General features: G+C 44.7%; 1 protein-coding gene across 3 annotated transcripts in view; it reads left to right on the top strand.

Moving 5' to 3' along the window:
* Positions 1-18,778, top strand: part of IFT43 (intraflagellar transport 43) — a 44,032-nt gene extending 25,254 nt beyond the window's left edge. For all 3 annotated transcript variants that reach the window (XM_040068589.2, XM_058421214.1, XM_040068590.2), the window contains 6 exons: positions 3,712-3,744; positions 4,222-4,268; positions 15,799-15,871; positions 17,269-17,344; positions 17,689-17,751; positions 18,536-18,778. In XM_040068589.2, the coding sequence (XP_039924523.1) occupies positions 3,712-3,744; positions 4,222-4,268; positions 15,799-15,871; positions 17,269-17,344; positions 17,689-17,751; positions 18,536-18,646 (403 nt within the window). In that variant the 3' untranslated portion in view covers positions 18,647-18,778. The remainder of the gene's footprint in view (positions 1-3,711; positions 3,745-4,221; positions 4,269-15,798; positions 15,872-17,268; positions 17,345-17,688; positions 17,752-18,535) is intronic.
* Positions 18,779-19,992: the final 1,214 nt, after the last annotated feature.

Genomic DNA, 19,992 nt, shown 5'->3' with positions numbered 1-19,992 from the left:
ACAACACTCGAGAGAGAGATCAGATCTATATCCTCTGCCCCAGGGCAGAGCTAGGAGAGAAACAGGTATTCTGTACTAGGAGTTACATTCTGTACATGGGGTTACACGAGGACTGTCAGGGTCTTTCACCCGGTTTCACAGCTATTCATTACCCTGAAATAGAGAGGGGGTAAGCAGCTGTCGAAAGCCAGAGGGAATATTCTGGAATTATGGTTATGTTTGGGAGTGCTGGCGACCTCTCAGGAAAAGGGAGTTTAAAGCACTGGTCTCACTCTCCAGGCGATGGAGTGAGTCCATGTTCTTTGCCCCTCCAGATGCAATACATGTGGGAGCATAAGTGAAAAACAACAGATATATCCCTGTCTGACAAAAATGGGGACTGGCTGGTGTATAATACAACAGACTGGATGTATTTCTGAGCACTGCTCCTGGGATTGTATTGTTTTGTTTATCCTTACTTGAGTGACTGTGTCTGTAGTCATATTCACTTGCTCATTTCGTAGGTCCTTGTTGCTGCCCTCCCTGGGCTGTGCTTGCTGCTGCAGCAGACAAAGCAGGGCAGTGCACTTTGTGCTGTTGAGAATATGAGAAAAGAGTAAGAAAGCTGTGTATGCTGGCTTGAATTTAGTTGGATTTGTTCCACGTCTGCTTTCACTCACCACTAGAAAGCTCACGAGATGAATGAAGAGGGTGCTGTTTACTCAGACCTGATATTCCTGAAGAAGGAAATGTTGGTCTCAATGTGAGACAATTGGCGTTGGTAAGATGGGACTATTCTTAGGAAGGGCTACTCCACAATCCTTAAAGCAATGTGATAACATCAGGAACAAATGCTGTGAGGCTCCCCATAGTACTTGGAAAGCAAAGAGACAAGCTGTTGATTGGTTCTGCAGGAATACTATCTCCAGGTATAGATTAGCCTTCAGCTAAGTTTATGGAATGGACAGAATTGAAGGTGAGGCACCTTTGTCTTGCTGCCTTGAACATTTTAAAACTTAGGACTTAGACAAGCTTAGACAAAGTTTGTCTTTCCTCTCAGAGTCACTTTGTTACGTAGATTTAGGTACTGCAGTTTTGCCAAAAAAGCAAAAGACTAGTGAAACCAAAAATATTCTGTGATTTTTTTTTTCCCCAATCGGAAACAAGAACTCAAAAAGTAATTTGGCACCAAACAAAATGAAAGGAAGCCTTATGAAAAAAATAGAGGAAATAGCAGGTTGCCTGGTATCTTCTTTGCTTGATCATTAAGGCCACAGAGAGTGTAAAACATACAATTCTTTCCTGTGCTACAGAAGCTTCATACTATATTTTTGGGATACTTTTCTACATGTGAGCTTGTGAGCTGGCTTGAAATGCTAGTTTCATCAAATAATGCTGTACCAAACCATATATTAACAGAAATATCAAGTACAGGTGACTGGAAGCGGATGTCTTTCCTAAACAGAAGATCAGTCATTTCTAGCTCCCACTCCAGTGCCATTAGTATATAAATGCTCTGTATAAACAGCAGTACTGTCAGCATGAGAGACTTTCCTCACACAGTGCCACTTGTTTGCACCTGTGACACAGGGACTACAGTGTTCTCCTGGGGGCACTGACCATGGGGCTGTAACTTGCCCTGGGAAGGGGAAGGAATGGTCTTGTTTGGTGGGAGTGTTCTAACACCTGGGCTCTGGGATTAAAGGGGCCAGTACTATTTCCCCCCCCTCCCTGCTGATGAGTTTGTTCCCCAAATTACTGTTTCTTTCCAATGTATAGTGCAGCTGTTTTATAATGAGGTATTTGCTTATTGTCCTGAATAAGTCCTTTCCTAACAACATGGAAATGTTGAGAAAGTTTAAGTCTCAGAACATAAGCAAAGCAGTCTCTGCCTCTAGCACTAACATGACCGCCTTCCCTGTGGGCCTCCTGGGTATCAGTCATGACAGGGAGCTTAGGAAAAAGAAACAGGAATTGCTTACAGGGATGGCTAGTAGTGATCTTTTCTCCTGGGAAGTATGAACATGTGGAGTGTTTCATTCCTGCCTGGAGACAGGAGCAAAAATGTAAGGAGTGTGAGTAGTAAGGAAGAGAGTGTTACTTGGGGTTGGACAATCATCAAGAGTAATGGGAGCATGCCAAGAAGATGTTAAATTGAACCCCCAGGAAATCATCTCACTGTGCATGGCTGTGCAATGCCATCATTTGGGATGTTTCAGCTTGGAGAGGGCAAAGCTATGTGGGGAACCAGTTCTGTGAAGGCATAAAGGAGGAATAAAATGGGAGAAATCTTGCATCATCTTTCTGCCTCTATCTCCTCAGAGTCCAAATGCCATTGAGTGCTGGTGGGGGGCTCTCCGAAGCCATCTATTTCTTTCTCCATGGTATCAGGAGGTTCACAAAAAAGTGCTTTGTACTGCCACTGGGGAGAAGGATGGAACTGGACACTTCATCCTCACTGGAAGAGCTTTATCCCTGGTTATGTTGCATTTCTCCCTCTGAACAGAGGGTGCAGATGTAGCTGAAAGCCCAGGTGCAGATGTCACCGCACAGCTGCAGTTCAGATTATAGTAGTTGATATTACTGGGCTCAGATCACTGATTCAGTGTAATCTTAGCTTCTCACAGACTGCAAGCTCCAGAGAGAGCAGTAGAGACAAAGGACTTTCTTCTCCTCATACATCTTCTTCATATAACTAGACATCCTCTCTGCCCTACTCCTTGCTCTTAAAAGAATAGATTATTCACAGGAGAGCTAGATGAAGACTTGGCTTGCGGATGAGCAGATAAGGAGAGGCCTGTGCCATGTCACAAAGTGCTTTGAAAAGAGCAGTGCAGGGCAGTAAAGCAACTTTTCTTACATCTTGGTGTGTCCTGGGACAGTGCATGTGATGGAGGAGAGTCCCATGTATTCTTTGTCTTGGCACCCTGACTTCAGGGGAGGGGAGAATATTTATTCCCAACGCATAGACATGAAACTTCACTCTGCAAAATGGCCAAAGCAATCAGCGAGTGATGGAGTATCTGCTAAAAAGAAACCTGGCATTTAATTAACTTTTCAAAGTGCTGGTTCAGCAATCTCCATGTTTTACATTTTGAATATTGAACAAGCGTCCCTAATCGGGACTGAATTACTTCTGGGCTTGCTGAGGTGGAGAGCAAGGGAGCTGCCATTTGGCAGCACCTCCCTGCCATGTTATTATTATGAACTCCGGTTAACTCAGCCAGATCAACCCTGATTTTCTGCAGTGACTGCATGTCTGACCTGAGCTTAACCAGCTCAGGTGGGACTCCTAACCTGAAGGACAACCAGAAGGTCTTTATGCACAACCATGGGGAGGAAACTGTTGATCTCTCAGGAGTAGGGAGAAGAAGTATAGCACCTTCTTAACTCCTTAATGCACCAACCTCTCTACTCAGGTATGGCCAGCTTTTCCTGCAGCTGATGGCAAAGGGGATGAAAAAGTGTCGGAGAAACTAAAGAACCAGAGTGTGGTTCTTGCCATATCTGGGCATGGCTGTCTTTTGGGACCCAAATGGTTTTGTTTCAGTCTGTCGCGCTCAGGAACTTTTTGATACACTGGCTGAATAGTCACTCGGAACTTTTTAAGGTGTGATGTGCTGTACAAGACCTGAGGCAGAAGCTGTTTTGACATTCACAATCGTATGGAGAAAGGTGAAGTTTTTAATTCTCCCTAGCCTTTTCTAAACATAAGCCTTCCTTGTCTTGCAGGTCGGGAAGAAAGCATGCAGAAGAAGTAGAAGAGTAAGTTCCCATTGTTGCTGAGACTTCTTCCACAACTTTTACATCTGATCTGATCATCTGACCAGTACACCAAGATCTGAAAGCTGGGAAGGATGCAGAGCCTGTCAGGAATTTATATCATGTGTCCTGGGATGGGGCAGGGCTGGTCATTCTGTAGTTCCCTGGATATGGAGTAGATGATGGCTCTGTCATTCCCATAAAACAGAAAGAAGGAAAATTAGAAAGCCGCTGCTTTCCTCCCAGACCCACCCAAGGCCGTACTGTCTGCAGCCTAGGGGTTTGTCTTAGGTACATCCTGCTTAAGCTGAGATTTCTGCTGAGCCCAGCAGTGAGGGGTAATGGAAGATCGGTCTGCACACTAGGCACACTTGGAAACTCTCTCCTTGACCGGCTGTGAAGTTTGCGGGGAGAAAGGGGGGCACAACAAGATGTTTTTCTGGGCTTGCAATTGAAATTCTTTCTTGTGCTTTGCTGCAGCCATCGTCTCAGACAGCAGAGCCTGGAGGCATCAGATGATGGAGGAGGTAAGCTATCACCTACCTGACTGCAAGAAATACCTTCATGCATGTCTAGGGGCTCTCCAGTTAAGTAAGCAAAGGCATCTTGTAAGAAATTGCAAGGAAATTAACCACTCTGGGAGTATACAAATGTAGGAGCTGCTTAGGTCTTCCCAGATGAATGAGGGAGAAAGGGTAAAGGAGATGGACAGGGAAGATGAGGAAATGAACTTGTAGTCTAACTCTGGCTCTTCAAGAACACAGAATTATAGAGGACCATTGGAAAGCAGGAAAGTGGCAAGGACACACTTTTCTCTGTAATTACCTCCGTGGAGAATAGTGGACAGGGGAAAATGAGAGCTAAAAGCACAATAAAAGGTTAAAAGCAGGGAAAGAAGTCCCTGCTCTCCCCTAGTTTAGGTGATAGTAGGCTCTCCTTAAAGCATCTGTTATCATTTATAGCAATACCCTTGTTTCTTGGGGTTTCTGTCATGATGGAATTCTTAGTTTAAAAAATCTGCTTGCCCTAACCCAAGATCATAGATCATAAGCTACACATAGACACTGGTGGGTAATCCCATCTCCTTCCTGTACAGGCTACTATGAAATCTGCTGGACTCCTGGCTTAGCACTAGTTTTCTTTATAGTGTATATTACCTGTTCTTCTAGGACTGGATGAGTCAAGAGAAATCTCAGGAAAAATCCACAGTATGAGTTTCAAGACAAGCACTAGACAACTGTGGGGAGCATTAAATTCATTAAAGCCTCTAGGAGGTACCTCAGTATTCAAGGGCTAAGAATTTTATACAGTATAAAATGTTGCATGTGTAAAATATCACCAAGCATCAGAGGAGTTATCTGGAGTCATGAAGGATCAGACATCAGTAAAGTTTATGAGATTAAATGAAGACTTATTTGGGTCTTCCAGACAGATTAAGCATTGCAACGTATGACTGCCAGAAGTGGCACCTTTATAGCATTGGCATCTTCAGAACAGACTAAATGTTCCCCCTGGGAAGATCCTTGGGCTTCTTAAATTTCAGCGTATGTCAGTGAGGCTGGTAGTCTGTTCTGAACACCTCTGACTGTTTGCATACATGCTGTCCTTTCTGTTGAACCTTGGTCATGTACTTGGAGTATGACTGTCTTTGCTAACCAGGCATAAAAATGCTTGCCACATGTTTGTTTGTAGCATGTGACTTTCAGCACTCAGGGACCTTGGGTAATAAATATAGAATAGAATTGATGCAGAGTGTGGTATGAATACATGTTGAAGCCTAATAGACTTCACTTATTTATCTGTGCCTAACCTGTGGTTAGCAGTTGAATTTGGATTGTTTGCAAACTGGCATTTGGCTTTGGATTAAATCTATGCATTAGAAGAAAGATATAGTATGGTTCCTACCCAGGCAGTTTCTTGTACAAATGTGCTGGGTTGTGGATCTAATTTGCATATAGAAAATCTCTAAATAGATGGTGCATTGCATGGTTGTGGTCCTATTTCAACAGGGAGATTAGGTAAACTGTTCTGGGAGAAGAATTCTGCCTGTGGGCTCAGCAATTGGAGTGAAGAAAAGTGACATATAAACAAACTCCAGAAATAGAATAGAATGGCTTTTTTGAATAAGCAGAGAGATACAAATAACTGCCTAGTGTAGAAGGCAGGGAGTAGCACACAGTGGCTGTGGCTGTGCAGTAAATTGAGCTGTATCAGCCTCTCCTTTGCATAGAACTGCACTTGAGTTTGTGTCCTTAACCGTAGCAGTAAAGCTCAGATCCTAAACATACAAAAATCAAGATATTGGTGTATGGATCCCCAAGGATGGGTCACGGTTATTTTGTGCTGCATAATGTCTTTGCTTGTACACCTTAATATGAACAGGCGCGGTTGCGTAATGATTGCTGCTGTCAACCAATACATTTGGATCGCCTTCCTTTAACCTATTAGAAAGCTGAGCTGTACCATTCCATTAACATTGTCCCCCATCCAACCTTTTCATTAGAAGAATGAAGGACAAAAGTATATGCCCTTAAAAAGGTGGTCTTGTGAATATGAAATGTGCTCAGTTGTGATTGTTTGTACATCACTAACAACCAGAGGCTCTGAGTTTGGAGCCCATTTGAGAATGTGTTAAAAAAGTATAGGGGCTATAGAGAGCCCTATTTGTCAGGTGGAGAGTGGAGGGAAGTTTGTGCAGCCAAGTGGAGACTTTTGGGCTTGATAGGCCTTGTAGTTTCAGAAATAAAAGTAGAATTCTTTCACTGCTCCTGGCCTGTGTATGAAATAGCATCTGACTCCTTATCTCTGTGGGAGTTTGGGAGAGAAGGACAGACAAACTTTTCAGGCTGTGTGGAATGACAAACAGTATGGGAGGTGGTAAGTGGATGGAGCAGACAGGGAGATGCACGGAATGATCTGCAGTTTCAGCCATACGTTACAGTTTCTGGGGAAACCCAGAAGATGGAAGACAGTTTTGAAAAAGTGTAGTGTTTCTCCAAAAGTAGCCCTGGATTATCTAATTGATAGCTAGGTTGATTTCCTGCAGCACCCACTGCGATCTTTGTGCTCACCCTCCTGAACACATGCTGGTACTCATGAGGACCCAGGCACAGCAAATGGATAACACCTCAGTTAGTGGGTATGTGCCCACTGGACCTTGTTGTGGGGGACCAGGTCCTCTGCATGGTGAGAAACCTGCTTTAGCAGGATTTAATGCATCACACTTGAGGAATAATAAACCTTCACAAGCAACACAAAAGTGTTTAATTCCTAAAGGACAGGCCTAGTTAAGTCACTTTTGGCCAGGGGCAATTGGGGGCTTAATGCTTTGTATGTAGCAATCTGTGCAATCTGAGAGAGAGGAGTTTGAGGGTAATTGCTCAATTTTCTGTCCATGTCAACAGGGAAAATGAGCAGCAGTGACTGAGCTCTGTATGGCAGGGAAACTGCATGAGATGGGAGATGTGAGACTCAGTGGGATTTAAAAGGTGCTATCTGCAGTGCACTGCTTCCTTTTCTGTAGCAGCCAAGAGCTTCTGCCACGTGCAGACTGTCCTTTGTCATGAGGTGGCAGGGAAGATGGGACAACCACGCTGAAGCTGAAGGGCTTTATCTTCCCTTTGCTCCTTTCTCCAGCAGGGCATAGAGGGCTTTGCTTGTGTGTCTCTTTCTGGCACAGAGCTAGACAGGGCTGTTTCCTGTCAGGTCAAGAAATGCTAACATTCCTCCCCGTCCTCAGCAATCTGATTTGTCCTTTGGCTAGAAGTTTCTGTTATTCCTTTCTTGTCCACCAGTTCTACACTCCTGTGTTGTATTCCCACTTGATGTCTTTCTACTTTTACTACTTTGCTCTTGGATTTTTCTCCTCAGCACTTTATAGGAACTTACTAGCTAAGGTTGTAATCTCCCTCCCAGCTATTCCCACACAGACTATTGCCCCATCATCAGAAGTCCCTTTCTGCTTTCTCTGATACTCTTGAGATGCATAGCTCCTAGAAAAGGGCTTTTCTTGGAAGACTGGGATGTGATGTGTGATTTCCTGTCTGCAGGAACAACAGCTTGTTATTTTAAAGCAGATAGTGTATGTGAATGAGACAGATGATTGAAATGAAAGCCTGACTATGCTACACAGACAACTGGAACCTGACCTGCAGGTGAGGAAAGCTGCCAGGAGAGAGTCACTAGATCTGTGCCCTCAAGGCAAAACCCCTTCCTGCCTGCTGGGAAGCCTCCTCAAGGAAGCAGAGCTGATGATTGGATCTCTCTATGCAATGTCAAACCTCTAGAAGGACTTCTTACCGTTCTGGCATGTGCCAGCTGCTCCTTTGCATTTGAACAAGATGAGAGTCCAGACTCTGAACAACAGAGGGGAAGTGGGCAGATGCCATGGTCCCCAATTCTTCTGGGTAGTGATATCTGTCAGGGGGGAGATCTTTTAATTCACAGCCATAAAATATCCAACACTTCTTGAGCTGCATGCAAATATACACCAATGATGATCTTGCTCCAAACAGATCTGAGAATAAAGCACAATGAGAGTTATTGTTGGCTCTATTATCCCTGATCAATTTTGCCAGTTGCTTTGCTGGTGAGCTGCTGTTTCTACAGAGCTCAACAATTGCTGGTGGATTCCAGAGGCCATGAGCTGCAAGGACAGCTGCAGTGGCTGAGTGCGTGAGGGTAAGAGAGGGCAGAATTTGCAGGAACAGTCAGGGGTATGGCCAGTGGGTACTTCACAGGCTCAGAAGGCAGTGTTGGAGTGATTTGGGGAGAGCTAAATGGGTGAAAAGTTCTAAGCATCAGTGAAATGGAGACAGTGAAAGACATGCTGTTTTGGAAGTGGTATGAGTGGACTGAATAGAAGGTTTTGGGGCAGAGAGTGTCGCTGGTTGTTGGGTGTCTGGGGCTCCGCACTGTGACTTTGTGTGTGGCTCTGTCAGCACGCCACAGCTCTCCCCTCTGCTGCTCCCCCACACAATGTACTACTCTGAGGCTCTGTGCAAGGTCTCTGAAGGGCAGACTCAGCCCAGCCTGATGGTTTCCACTGAACTGTTGGGCCAGGACAGTTTGAACTCCTCCAATAACTGCTGTCAGTGTGATCTAGAGCCTCTGATGCTGGAGGAAGGTTATCTCTTGAGAGCCACAGTGGGCAGGGGGGAGCAGAGAGTATGTCCCAAGAGATTGTCTGAAGTTCTATTTGAAGCAGTGGACCACTGGCCAAGGCACAGTGGGGTCCTTAATTACAAGGGAGCACACACAGCTTGTCCAGGGCTGAAAATGACAGTCTGGGGAAGCATCTTCTGTTGCTAAATTCTGCGATATTGTTGATACAGAGTCATATTGGATCTGTGATTGCTGAGTCCATAAATGGAGTTGACGGACTAGGTTTACCTAAAATACCCTTTAAGAAAAAGCTCTTGAAAGATGATTATAGAATTGAGACACCATCATTTAAAACTGCCTGAGGCAAACTCCTTTGAAAATTGCAGCAGTGGAGGGACCGAGAGAGAACCGCGTAGCCCTTGATTGTAGTGTCGTTCCCTCAGGACCCATCCCCCCTCCTCCTCAGTTTCTCATCTGAAATGAGAGAGAGCAGCAGTAAGATTCCTCATCTGTCTTATGAAAATCCGATTCTGAGTGGCTCTGATCAAACCCGGCTGGCTGTCAGCAGCGGTGGCCTTGTGTGGAGGGAGGGAGGCTTCTGAGGAGTTGCTGGATGTGGAGGTGTCATGGGTGCTGCCGATCAAAGAGGCATTTTTTTAATAAATATATATAAGAAAAAATAAAAAACCTAAGGATTTAGCATAAAAGAAATGTAGTTTGTCTTGTTTTTCCAGTGTAACATGAAGAGGATGAAATAGAATCAGGCACGCCTGCTCCTGAGCATACTTCCACAGGAGCATCCTGAGAAGCTGCTTTCCCTGCCCCAGTAATGCTCTAACGCAGTCCCACATCTCCAGTGATGTTGAAGAGGGTTTTGTGTTTCTGAGTTCACTAGACCCTCTCAGGACACCTCATACCTTCTCATCTGATGCCCCACTACCTTCTGAGTATGTTTTAGCAGGGGAATACTGCAAAGGAACAGGGAACAGCCTTTGAAAAGAGGAAAACATATGTTACTGGAAAGGAGGGCAGGTGTAGCACCCTGCCAGGAGGCCGTTTGTAAGAGTTGGAGCTGTGTTACCACTCTAAATGCTGATAACCCCAGGAGCATGGTGGACTCCAGGTCCTGGGCCTGGCCTCCAGTTGCTTCTGTCTTCTTCTGCTTCTGAACTAACCTATGCATTAAGAGATTGGTCACCTTTTTAAAGCCGTCAGGGTCTGCTCCTATTTCTTACATAAGTACAAGCCATGCACTACTGCTTGTGAAGCCCTGCACTGAGCCCAGCGACCCATCTGACAGGGCTCTCCTCACACTTCAAATGACTGGAACTGGGCAGCAGTGTCAGCAGCAGCCTTGGGAGGCAGCAGAAATGCCTGATGCCTGTCCCCTGCAAGCTGTCAGGTGCAGAAGAAGTCATGCCACACCAAGCAGTCTGTGAAAGCACCACACTACTGAAGCAAGTAGAATGTCTCCCGGACCACCTGACCCCCCCAGCCAGCCATCCATCTAGGTGAGATGCAATATTATGCAAAGCAAATGTATAACCTTTTAATGCAAGGCTGTAGGGTCAGTACTGAATCTGCTGTATGACCTTCCCTACATTCTGTGACTCCTCTGGCACCCGCTCACAGGGTGACTTTTCCCATCAGCTTGGCCAGGTTGTGCTGTTAGCATTCTCGTCTCAGAAGGGGGCTTTGGGACATGGGACACTCAGGTTATCTTCCGCTTATCTCAGCTTTTGCGACACTGCCCTGGTAGCTGTAGTACTGTCTGCTTTTCACTCTACTGTTTTCATCTCCCTGCTGGTTGATCAGGCAGGTGCACTGCTCTATGTTGGCCTGCTAGGAGGGCAATTTCCATCAGGGAAAGACATCCCTATGAAATTAATGTCCAAGCATCCAAAGAAGCGTTCTTTATTCTCTCCATTTGCCTGCTGCTCTCCTGAGAAAGCTTCCAAAAGGCTTCAAGCTTGTTTGTGTGTTCAGCAGAAGCTGTCTGTGTCCCTTGTTCTTTATGGTTTTTTGAAGATTTTTTGCCTGTTGCTTTCCACTTTTTAACTTCTTTTTTTTTTTTTTTTTTATTCTCCATTTTTCCACTTAGAAAAATTATTTATTGCATTGAGATGCACTAATTAAAGCCATTTTCTGGTATTTGGTTACTGAAGTGTTTGATGTCTCTCTGACAAGACCATGAAATGCACAGTGTCCACAGGGACAGAATTTGCTGAACACAGTGCTTTGTAAATGAGGGGACACAGTGTCGCAGCAGCTCATGAATATGAAACGCCCATGATGCTACCTCAGTGGACCTGGGAACACAGATGAATCCTGTCATGTGCTAAATGAGACCAATTTCTTTCACTTAACTTCATCTTCAATCAGACCTTCCATTTGCCTGTTTAAAATTCCCCAAACGTGATGCAGAAGGTAACAGCATTCAGTAAAACAAAGTTTTGCAGCCGCAGAGATATCGTAATTATTTCAGTTTTACATTTTATAAGCAAACAACATAAAAAAAAGTTAGTTTCATTTTTATACCTGCTTGGTGGTAGGAGACTCCCAGCTCCACTACCCTCTTTGTGTTCTCTGGATATGGTGGTGTGTGCACAGGGAGGGCAGCACAGTACTCACTACAAGAGTGTCCATTCTCAACTGGCCTTTGAAACACTGACCCAGCTGGGGAAAGTGGATCAGACTGTGTGAGATGGAGTCTTCTTTGTTTATAGTTGCCAGGATGGGGACTCGGGGTACTTTTAAAGCAGCTTAGGGAGTAAGCAGCAACCACACTCTGACAACACTCACAGAACTGCAGGCCTGAACCGGAACATGGTTTTGAGATGTAGCTTTGCCAGTGATTTGTTGCCTGACCTGGAAGAGGTTCTGTCTCTCCCTATTTATGTGCCATCTTGTATCTAGCAGACAACTTAGTTCTTTTGGGCAGGGACCAGATCCTACTGAGAGTTTACAGGACTTTAAGACACCCAGGCTGCAGATGTTGCTACTAAACCTAAAATCAGCTGTGCTTGGGAGAGGAGGTGCAATTTACCAACTTTCAGGAGCAGCTGGGTATTAGACTGGTACAGGTTCTCCCATCTCCTGCTCCTTGCTTTTGTGGTTGTCTTCTTTGCCTGTCAGTAAGTTATTTGCTAAGAGGTAAAAAAGATGATGGTTAATACATGTACTTTAATATGAACACATAAAACTCCCCTTTCTGCATGACTTGAAAAGCTGCTGTTCCCTGCTTATTGTTTGACTGTCTGCATGTAGCATGGGTTGCCTTCACTCTTTCCCCCTCCATCTTCTCCTCCTCCCATTCACACACTTCTGTCTTATGTCATTGGTGCCTTGCCATAACTTAGTCACTAAGCTCTTTTTATGTAAGATCTTGCTAAGTTCAGCTGTTGAAATAAAATATTATTCTTAATTATATGCTGGGACTTAGATGTTCTGGGACAATCAGTTTTGTGCAGTGACTTAATTCTCCAATTAGCCAATATTTGGTACTGGTACCTCTTGCCCCACCATAACTTCTATATGAGTGCACTCATTTTGATTTCATTCTTTGTTCACTTGTTCATAACCATCTGGGAGATGGAGAGGAGTTTGAATTTGTCATCTAGCATTTGGTGCTCACTCATCTTTGCCATTTGCTCACTTCATTGTTCATGATATTGCAGTGAACTGGTATCTGTGAAGGTGTGTCCTTTTTTGCAGTCATTTCTAAGGTTTGCCTACATGGGCATGAGAGCCTGACCAGTAAAGTTTGTGTCAAAATTCTGCACTAGAAACACAGGCTTATGGAAAATGATCTGTAACCCCCACACTGAACAGGAGAGGAAAAATGTGGGTCATGGGGCAAAGCACACAGAGTGGGGGTTTGTCATGCAACTTTGTTGTTGGAAAAAGATACTGTGTGAGATTAGGAGGATATGGTCCTGTGAACATTTCTGAATGTACTAATGTTATATGTAAAGCCTCCCTGCAGCTAGTGGGAATATTAGTAGTAGAGCATATGCCTACTCTCCTGCAGCGCAGCAGTTTGTGCTGTGCTATTCCCCCTGCAGCTAACATTGTGCCACAATTTAGCTGTGTTACCAGAGCTTATAGGAAAAAAAAGTCTCAAGAAGAGCAACCAAAACAATTAAGTGGCTGCAGAATGAGTGGGGGTAAGGTTGGGTCCTTGGTGATAGGTCAGAACTGAGATACTTTGCAACCTGTACAGAGAGAAGGGAGAGGGATAGTGCAAGAGTGGCACCATTGGAATTGGCAGAGGAAAGAGGTAATTATGAGTAACAAGTGAAATAAAGACCCAAATATTTCAGGAATTATTTGCCCCTGATAGCAGTTAGCCCAGGGACCTGGCATTCTCTTAAAATCTGAGACATTTCTGTACTGTTTCCTGTCAGTCTCACAGTCCTAAAGGGCATTGCTTCTGCCTAGAAATGGGCAAGGCATCTGCACTTTGCAGTAAGAACAAGCGTGCACTGGCCTTTGTTGGAGGGGCTGGCAGGGGCCTCCAGAGCTTTTCCAGCTCATCTGTCTGAAATATTTTCAAAGTGTCTATAAAATATTGGAGCCTTGAATTTCTTTTGGAAAGAATTTCTAAGTGATTGCCTGAATTTTGCTAGTACAGAGTGGAGGTCATGCTCTGCAAGGGGTTTAGAAATCTCTCCATGGTATTCAATGGCAATGAGATAAAATCAGCACTAGGAAACCCAGGAGTCTTTGTGAACCTGCAAAATGGAATGGACATCACTGATCAGGGCCCTAAGCTTACACCTTTTTCTAGTGTAAAAAGAGATCAACAAAAACAAAAGAGAACTGGGAGAACAGACTCCTGAAATAGCTGCCAAAATGAGCACTGAGTGAAAAAATTCAGTTTCCTGTAAACACCTTTTACATTTCTGATGTCAAAAGTGGATAAGGATCTGACCTTTCCTGCTCTGTGGGTGAAGACAGCTCTGTTCCCAGGTAGTTTTTAATTTACTTGTGTTTGCTGAGAAACTTTCATAGTCTCATCATAAAAGGATAAATTATTCCAGGAGAGATTAAATGGTTTCTCATTCCCATGCTCATTTTCCTGGGCTTAACAGAACTTCTGCACAGAACTTCATTCCCTGCCTTGGACCAGTCTCACCAGTCTGTTCCCTCATTAGTCCTTGTTGCTTATATACAGGGACTTTCTCCCACATTATCCCTGAGCAGACTTTACCAGCTGCCTCCACGTGTCGGTCCGTTTGTCCCTGGAGATGCTTTTGTCCCATAAGTGAATTTTGATACAAGTTTTACCAAGAGCTGGAAGCCTCTGCAAGGAAGAACCAGCGGGATAGCAGCAGGTATTGTCCTCACAGGCAGAGGTGGGGAGATCTGCCCCGAGTGCCCAGCAACACACAGGTGACACGTTCCTTGCTCTTGCCTCCTCCGTCTAAGGGCCAGCCTAGGGGCTGCTGCTGCAGTTTCCCTTTAAATGTCTTTGGGAAGCTTGCTGCAGTTGGAGAACCTGCTCCTTGGGCGGCTGGGGAGCTCGAAGGCAGAGCTTTGCTGAGGCTGGCCAAGCTGTCACCACTCTTGCCGTGGCCGTGCTCGTGACAGCCCCCGTCCCTCTCAGCCTTCCGCCAGGCGACCAATTAGCGAGAAATCCCACTGTGTGGCCAGCTCCGGGCGGCCCCCGCGCCAGGCCCGGCTGACCCGTGCCCTGCCGCAGCTGGGCCATGGGCAGCTGCGGCCCGGCCAGGCCCCGCGCGGCGCTGCAGCAGGGGAGGGCAGCTGAGAACCTGCGCAGCTCTGACGGGCGGCAGGACTAGGGCCTTCTCGGGAGCACCCTGCCCAGAGCCCTGGGCACCACAGGTGGGAATGTCTCTCCAGCTCCTGAATATTCATCTCAGCCTGGGCTGCAAAACGGGGCAAAGCCAGGCTCAGCTGCCTGCTGCCATCCAGGTAGCGTTGCTGCGCTGCCGGCGGAGCTGGGAGCAAGCTGCTCATTTCAGTTCTGAAGGGCCGGCTCTGCCTGCACACTGGGCAAGTGAAACCTTTTCCCTGAGCCAAACCAGCTTCTCCATGGCTTGAGGGCCTGGGGTCTCTGGAGGGCCTTTGTGGCCTTGAGTCTTAAAAGGAGCTCTGTATTGGTGCACTCTGTCCTTTGTGCCTGCAGTTACTTTGCCTTCTCTTTCTCCTTTTTTTGCACTGAATTTTTGCAGTGCTTTGTCAAATGACAGAACTGCAATGCTTTCAGGGCCTTGCTTCTTTAGCAGGATGCAAAGCATACTCAGTTCATCCTCCTATCCTCAATTCTTTTGTTTTTAGCATCCTTTTTAGTTGGAGTAGCCATTGTCCTTATGCTGGGAATACCCAGTGACCTTCAGCCATTCCAGGATGACACTGGAAATCATTAAAAGTTTTGTGACAATACAACTAGACATGTGTTCCCTAGTGTTTGTATCTGCTAGACCACCAGCACTTCTTTCCTGAGGAAGGTCATGGGCCTCTACACAGCCTGAGACCCCAATAGCAGATCCTTCAACATGTAGTTTTATGTGGATTCTCTCAGTTTCTGCCCCACTTTTCATTTTGAACATATTCTAGGTGACTGGTGTCTGAATAAATGATAACACATAACAAGCAAATTCATGCCAGTTCATGATAGCAAGGTTTAGTACAGGTGGCTTCTTTCAGCTTCAAGGTTGTGTTCATAGATGCACAGTCCGTGGCCTATAGAGCCCTACCTGGATCAATCTATTCCTCTTGCAAGATTTCTTGTGACCTCTGACTTCAAAGTTTTATTGCCTTGTTTTAATATTAAACAATATATTTTTAATTATTGCTAAATAACCCTTTTGTGTTTTCCTCTAATAAGAAACAGGGTGCTTTATATCTGTGAAGCAAGGGAACCTTTGTCTTCAGTGAAAGGACAGCACAACACACCCCACTTACTGCTGCTGCCTTCTCTTGTTGCAGACATTCCTGTGATCCCTGACTTGGAGGATGTCCAGGAGGAAGATCTGGCCATGCAAGTGGCAGCTCCCCCCAGGTAAGAGCACTGCCAGGTGCTCTTGAGGCTCTCATCAGCAGTGCAAACTGGCTAGTGAAATTAAACCCATCTTACTCATGCTCTTTGGATGTCAGCAGCAGTGCTGTTCAGCTGGATTTGGTGTGGTGTTTTGTGACAGTAATGCTCCAAGCTGAACACCGCAAAATTCTTGTTTTCTATTACACAGAGAAAGCAACTACTGCGTATTCTCTCTCTACATAAAAAACCTACATTAGAATAACGTATTTGATGTTGCAAAATCAAGCTCTCAAAAGTAGGGAATTTCTTGATTTAAGGTTGCCTGCATAACCCCAAATGTCTCCAATACACATGCATTATCACACACTCTAATTTTGATGGTTGTAGGCTGCTTTGCCCTCCACAGGATATCCTTACTCAAGTGCATAGTTAATTTGAAAAGTACAATCCTGTTGTTTGAAGGTGCTATTGCTGTACCCTTGGAGTCAGCTCAAGGGAAACCAGAAAGTTTTAAGAAATTAAAGTTCTTGGAGTACTGTCTTAAACATACCAGGAAAGTCTTCTTTCCTCTATTGGGCTGATTGCCAAGGTTACAGACTGTTGATCCTTATTTGGAGGGGTGGGATATCTTACTTCTGGCCAAGATGCCTCTCTCACAAGTGTGGAGTAGTTATTGTAATTATATAGATGTTAACAAAAATAATTGACAGTTTGTAGTAGTAAATTTAAAACTACCATGTCTCTCACTGGAATTCATTTCTTTTCCTCTCTCTTTCTTTTTTTAATAAAGCGATCTATTCCTCCTGTATTTATAGTTTTCTTGCAGTAGAAAGGACAAGTGATTTTTGTGGACAGACACAATCAATTTCAATTAATAGAGGTCTTTTTTATCATGTCGGATCACCTGTGAAGGCAGGTGTGGTACAACAGTGTATCACCCCCTTACGCCATGTTTTTCTTGGAAGGCTACATTGTAGGAAGTCGTATTTTATAGCTCTGATGCAGCTCAGACATGAAAAGCCAAAAATCCCTACTATTCTGTAGCTTGTATGGTGTTGCTCTCAGAGGCTCCTTTGCTAAGGCACTGTTGCTGTTTGAATGCTTGCTTTGGTCTTCTTTTCTTTCTAGCCCTTGCAATTAGTCTATGGATCTTCTTTTGGCATACTGGCTTCTCTGAGGGAATCCATGGTTGTTCCACATCCTATTTTTATGCATGTGCACAACCTGGTACATAGATTTGTCAATGGCTGTTAATTTGCTGACTGAGCTGTGCTTCTGTCTGGGTACATCCATCCCAAGAGTCTGCATGGGGGATGTGGACACTCAAGACGTCATCAGACTACGGTTCATGCCAGCCTTCTCCTCACACGTGCTTCCACACTGACGCAGGCTTGTTCTGTGACCCTTTCTGGTTGCAGTGTGCAAGTGAACCGAGTGCTCACCTACCATGACCTGGACAAAGATCTAATGAAATATGCTGCCTTCCAGACTCTGGTAAGTGGATCTTGCTATGGGCTGGCCAATGTGAATCCCTCTCCTTCCGGGCTCATGACATCCTCCACAGTGATACTCAGCTGCACAAAATACACAGCCTTATCATCCAGAGAACTTGGAGTCTCCCTGTAAGTCCATTCCTCTCTGCAGCTTGGCTTTTGTACTTGTTTGTGTCTGTAAATAATGGGGATATGATATCTGTTGCTCAGATGAGGTTCTTGCTCTTGTCCTGGACAAAGTGTCCCTTATGAGGCAAATGTGGTGATGTCTAACAAACATATCTGGTGAAATGATGGTGTTCGTTTCCTCAGTGTCTGTAAGACTGTGACTCTGTATGTTCATAGGATGGGGAGGTAGACCTGAAGCTCCTCACCAAAGTTTTGGCTCCAGAGCATGAACTACGAGAGGTAAGTCTTTGTTTTGTGGAAACACCAACAAGGTAAAAGCTTCTTGTGCACTTCTTGTCTCAGACTGTACTAGGAAAGGAGGCCTTGTCAGTGGGGTGAAGAAGAGATGTGAGGAGGAGCTTGTCCAAGCTGTTGGAGGTTTAATTTCCCCAGAAGGTGATTTTAAAGATAGATAGTGCTTTCTTGGTGTGAGTTTATGGCATCACTGTGATTGGCCCCCTTCAGTATGAAGAAGTTGGTCAGGAAAATGTGAAAGGCCGAGTACTGTCAGAGATCCCTGCAGAAACAGTGCTTTGTCCTTTGGTAGCCACCATGAGCTACGGGTGGTTCTACAGAAAAGTACAGAGGGACAAAGGCAGAAAGCATTTTGGGTTTGGCCACGGGGTTTTTAAAGCAGGACAGAACAGCCTCAATACAACTGGGCCCAGGACTTTCATCAAAGGATTTCTGCAGCTTTGAACTGCACATGCTTCAGCAGAAGTGCAGAGGAGTGGAAAGGCTCCTTTCTATGCCTTGCCTGGGAGTATCTAATACTAACAAGTATCAACAAATATGTCCTTTTTGGAATTTTAGAACAGGAATAATTTTGTCCACATTTTAAAATTGTAGCAGATACTCACATTTCATTCTGGCTAGTAATCCTGCTCTAGCCAGCTGAATATGAGACTTCCCTGGTCAGGGCAGTTGCCTTTGGGTTTCTCTCTTTGCTCTTCTGGCATTGTTCAGAGAACTTTGGGTGACACCAGTAACATTTCAGCATGTTTGTCTTTTTTCCTCTTGGTAGGATGATGTCAGCTGGGATTGGGACCATCTCTTCACAGAGGTGTCATCAGAACTAGTGACTGAGTGGGACCTGGGACAGTTGGAGAGGGAGGACCACCTCAGTGTCCCATAGAGCTCTGACACACCAGATGTCTCATACATCCATCTCCTGTAAATAGTTGAGCACTTAAATTTTCTATTCACCTGTTTGTATTTGAGAATTTATTTCAGACATGAAAATAAATAGGACCTTGATTCATAGAAACGTTGCCTTGGGAGAATTTTGGTTATTTTTTAATAAGAATTTTTGTTCTCAAAAGAAAGTAAGAATTCTAAACACAATAAAATATTTACTTATAAAGAGTCAATTCCACCTCTACAGATAACTGCAATGGTCGATGCTTTCTCTATGGAAACACAGCCCCTCTGGAGTGGACTATCGTACAATGGTGTGTGGTTTGCACTGATGGCTATCAGAGAAGCTTAGGCTGATATGACTTGTTTTCATAGGACATCCAGGTTATCATCTTCCTCACAACAGACACCTCAAGTTCTCAGGATATCTGATTTACATTTCATCCAGCCGCCTCCAGCCTTTCCTCGTTAGTTTAAACCTTTCTCTTGGAACATTACTTCTGTGTTGACTCAGGAAGCAGCATCACCTATTAAACTGCCACTTCTTACAACCCCTCTTTATACTTTGAGGTTTCCCAGCTAAATTCTGACCAGGTATAACCTCACTTAGCTGTTGCAATCACATGAAACCACAGCCTGAATGGAGATCACATCAGGCATAGGTTCTTTGAAAGGAAAATGTTTATTCCATGTGTGGGAAAGAATGGAGCCTGATGCTCCCGAACAAGGTAATAACTCCCTGGTGGGTGTCTCCTTGGAACTAAGTAACTCACTCTTACTGTCATCTAAAGAAAAACTCATTTAGCTGTTAATACCTTGTCCTTGTTAGAACTGTGGTCATTATTTGCAGGAAACAGTAACCCTCCTTCGAAACCAATGTCCTTCAAAGCCTTGCCCTTTTGGAGAATCTTGCTATATACTTCTGGAGAGTGCAGGTACTGGGAGGAAGCTTGCTGTACTGCTTTTCTTGTTTGGTTGGTATAACAGAGCACTGCATTCCCACTTTTGTGACAGCAGGACAGGTCAAATAGCTCCTTGTGAATTCAGTAGTCTGCAGAATTTCAGGTGAGAGCTGACACGCCAAACAATTTTACCGATGAAAAAGAAGGCGATGGGCCCCAGTGTGGGGCCACAAACATAATGGGAGGCTTATCTGTCTTAAGGAAACACTACGATTTTAGAACCAAGACATCTCTCCTATAACTAGAAAACTAAGTGAGGCATAAGCTTAGGAGGCCATTGTATGGAAGATAATCCAGAAATCTTTCTCTAAGCAGAGAAACCTGTTTTGGTAGGAGCAGAAGTTTCCCAGCTGAGCTAGCATCTACTTTTCTGTGACACTTA

Source organism: Hirundo rustica, chromosome 6 (assembly GCF_015227805.2).
Source record: "Hirundo rustica isolate bHirRus1 chromosome 6, bHirRus1.pri.v3, whole genome shotgun sequence".
Lineage (NCBI taxonomy): Eukaryota > Metazoa > Chordata > Aves > Passeriformes > Hirundinidae > Hirundo > Hirundo rustica.
This window is presented reverse-complemented; position numbering and strand designations above follow the sequence as displayed.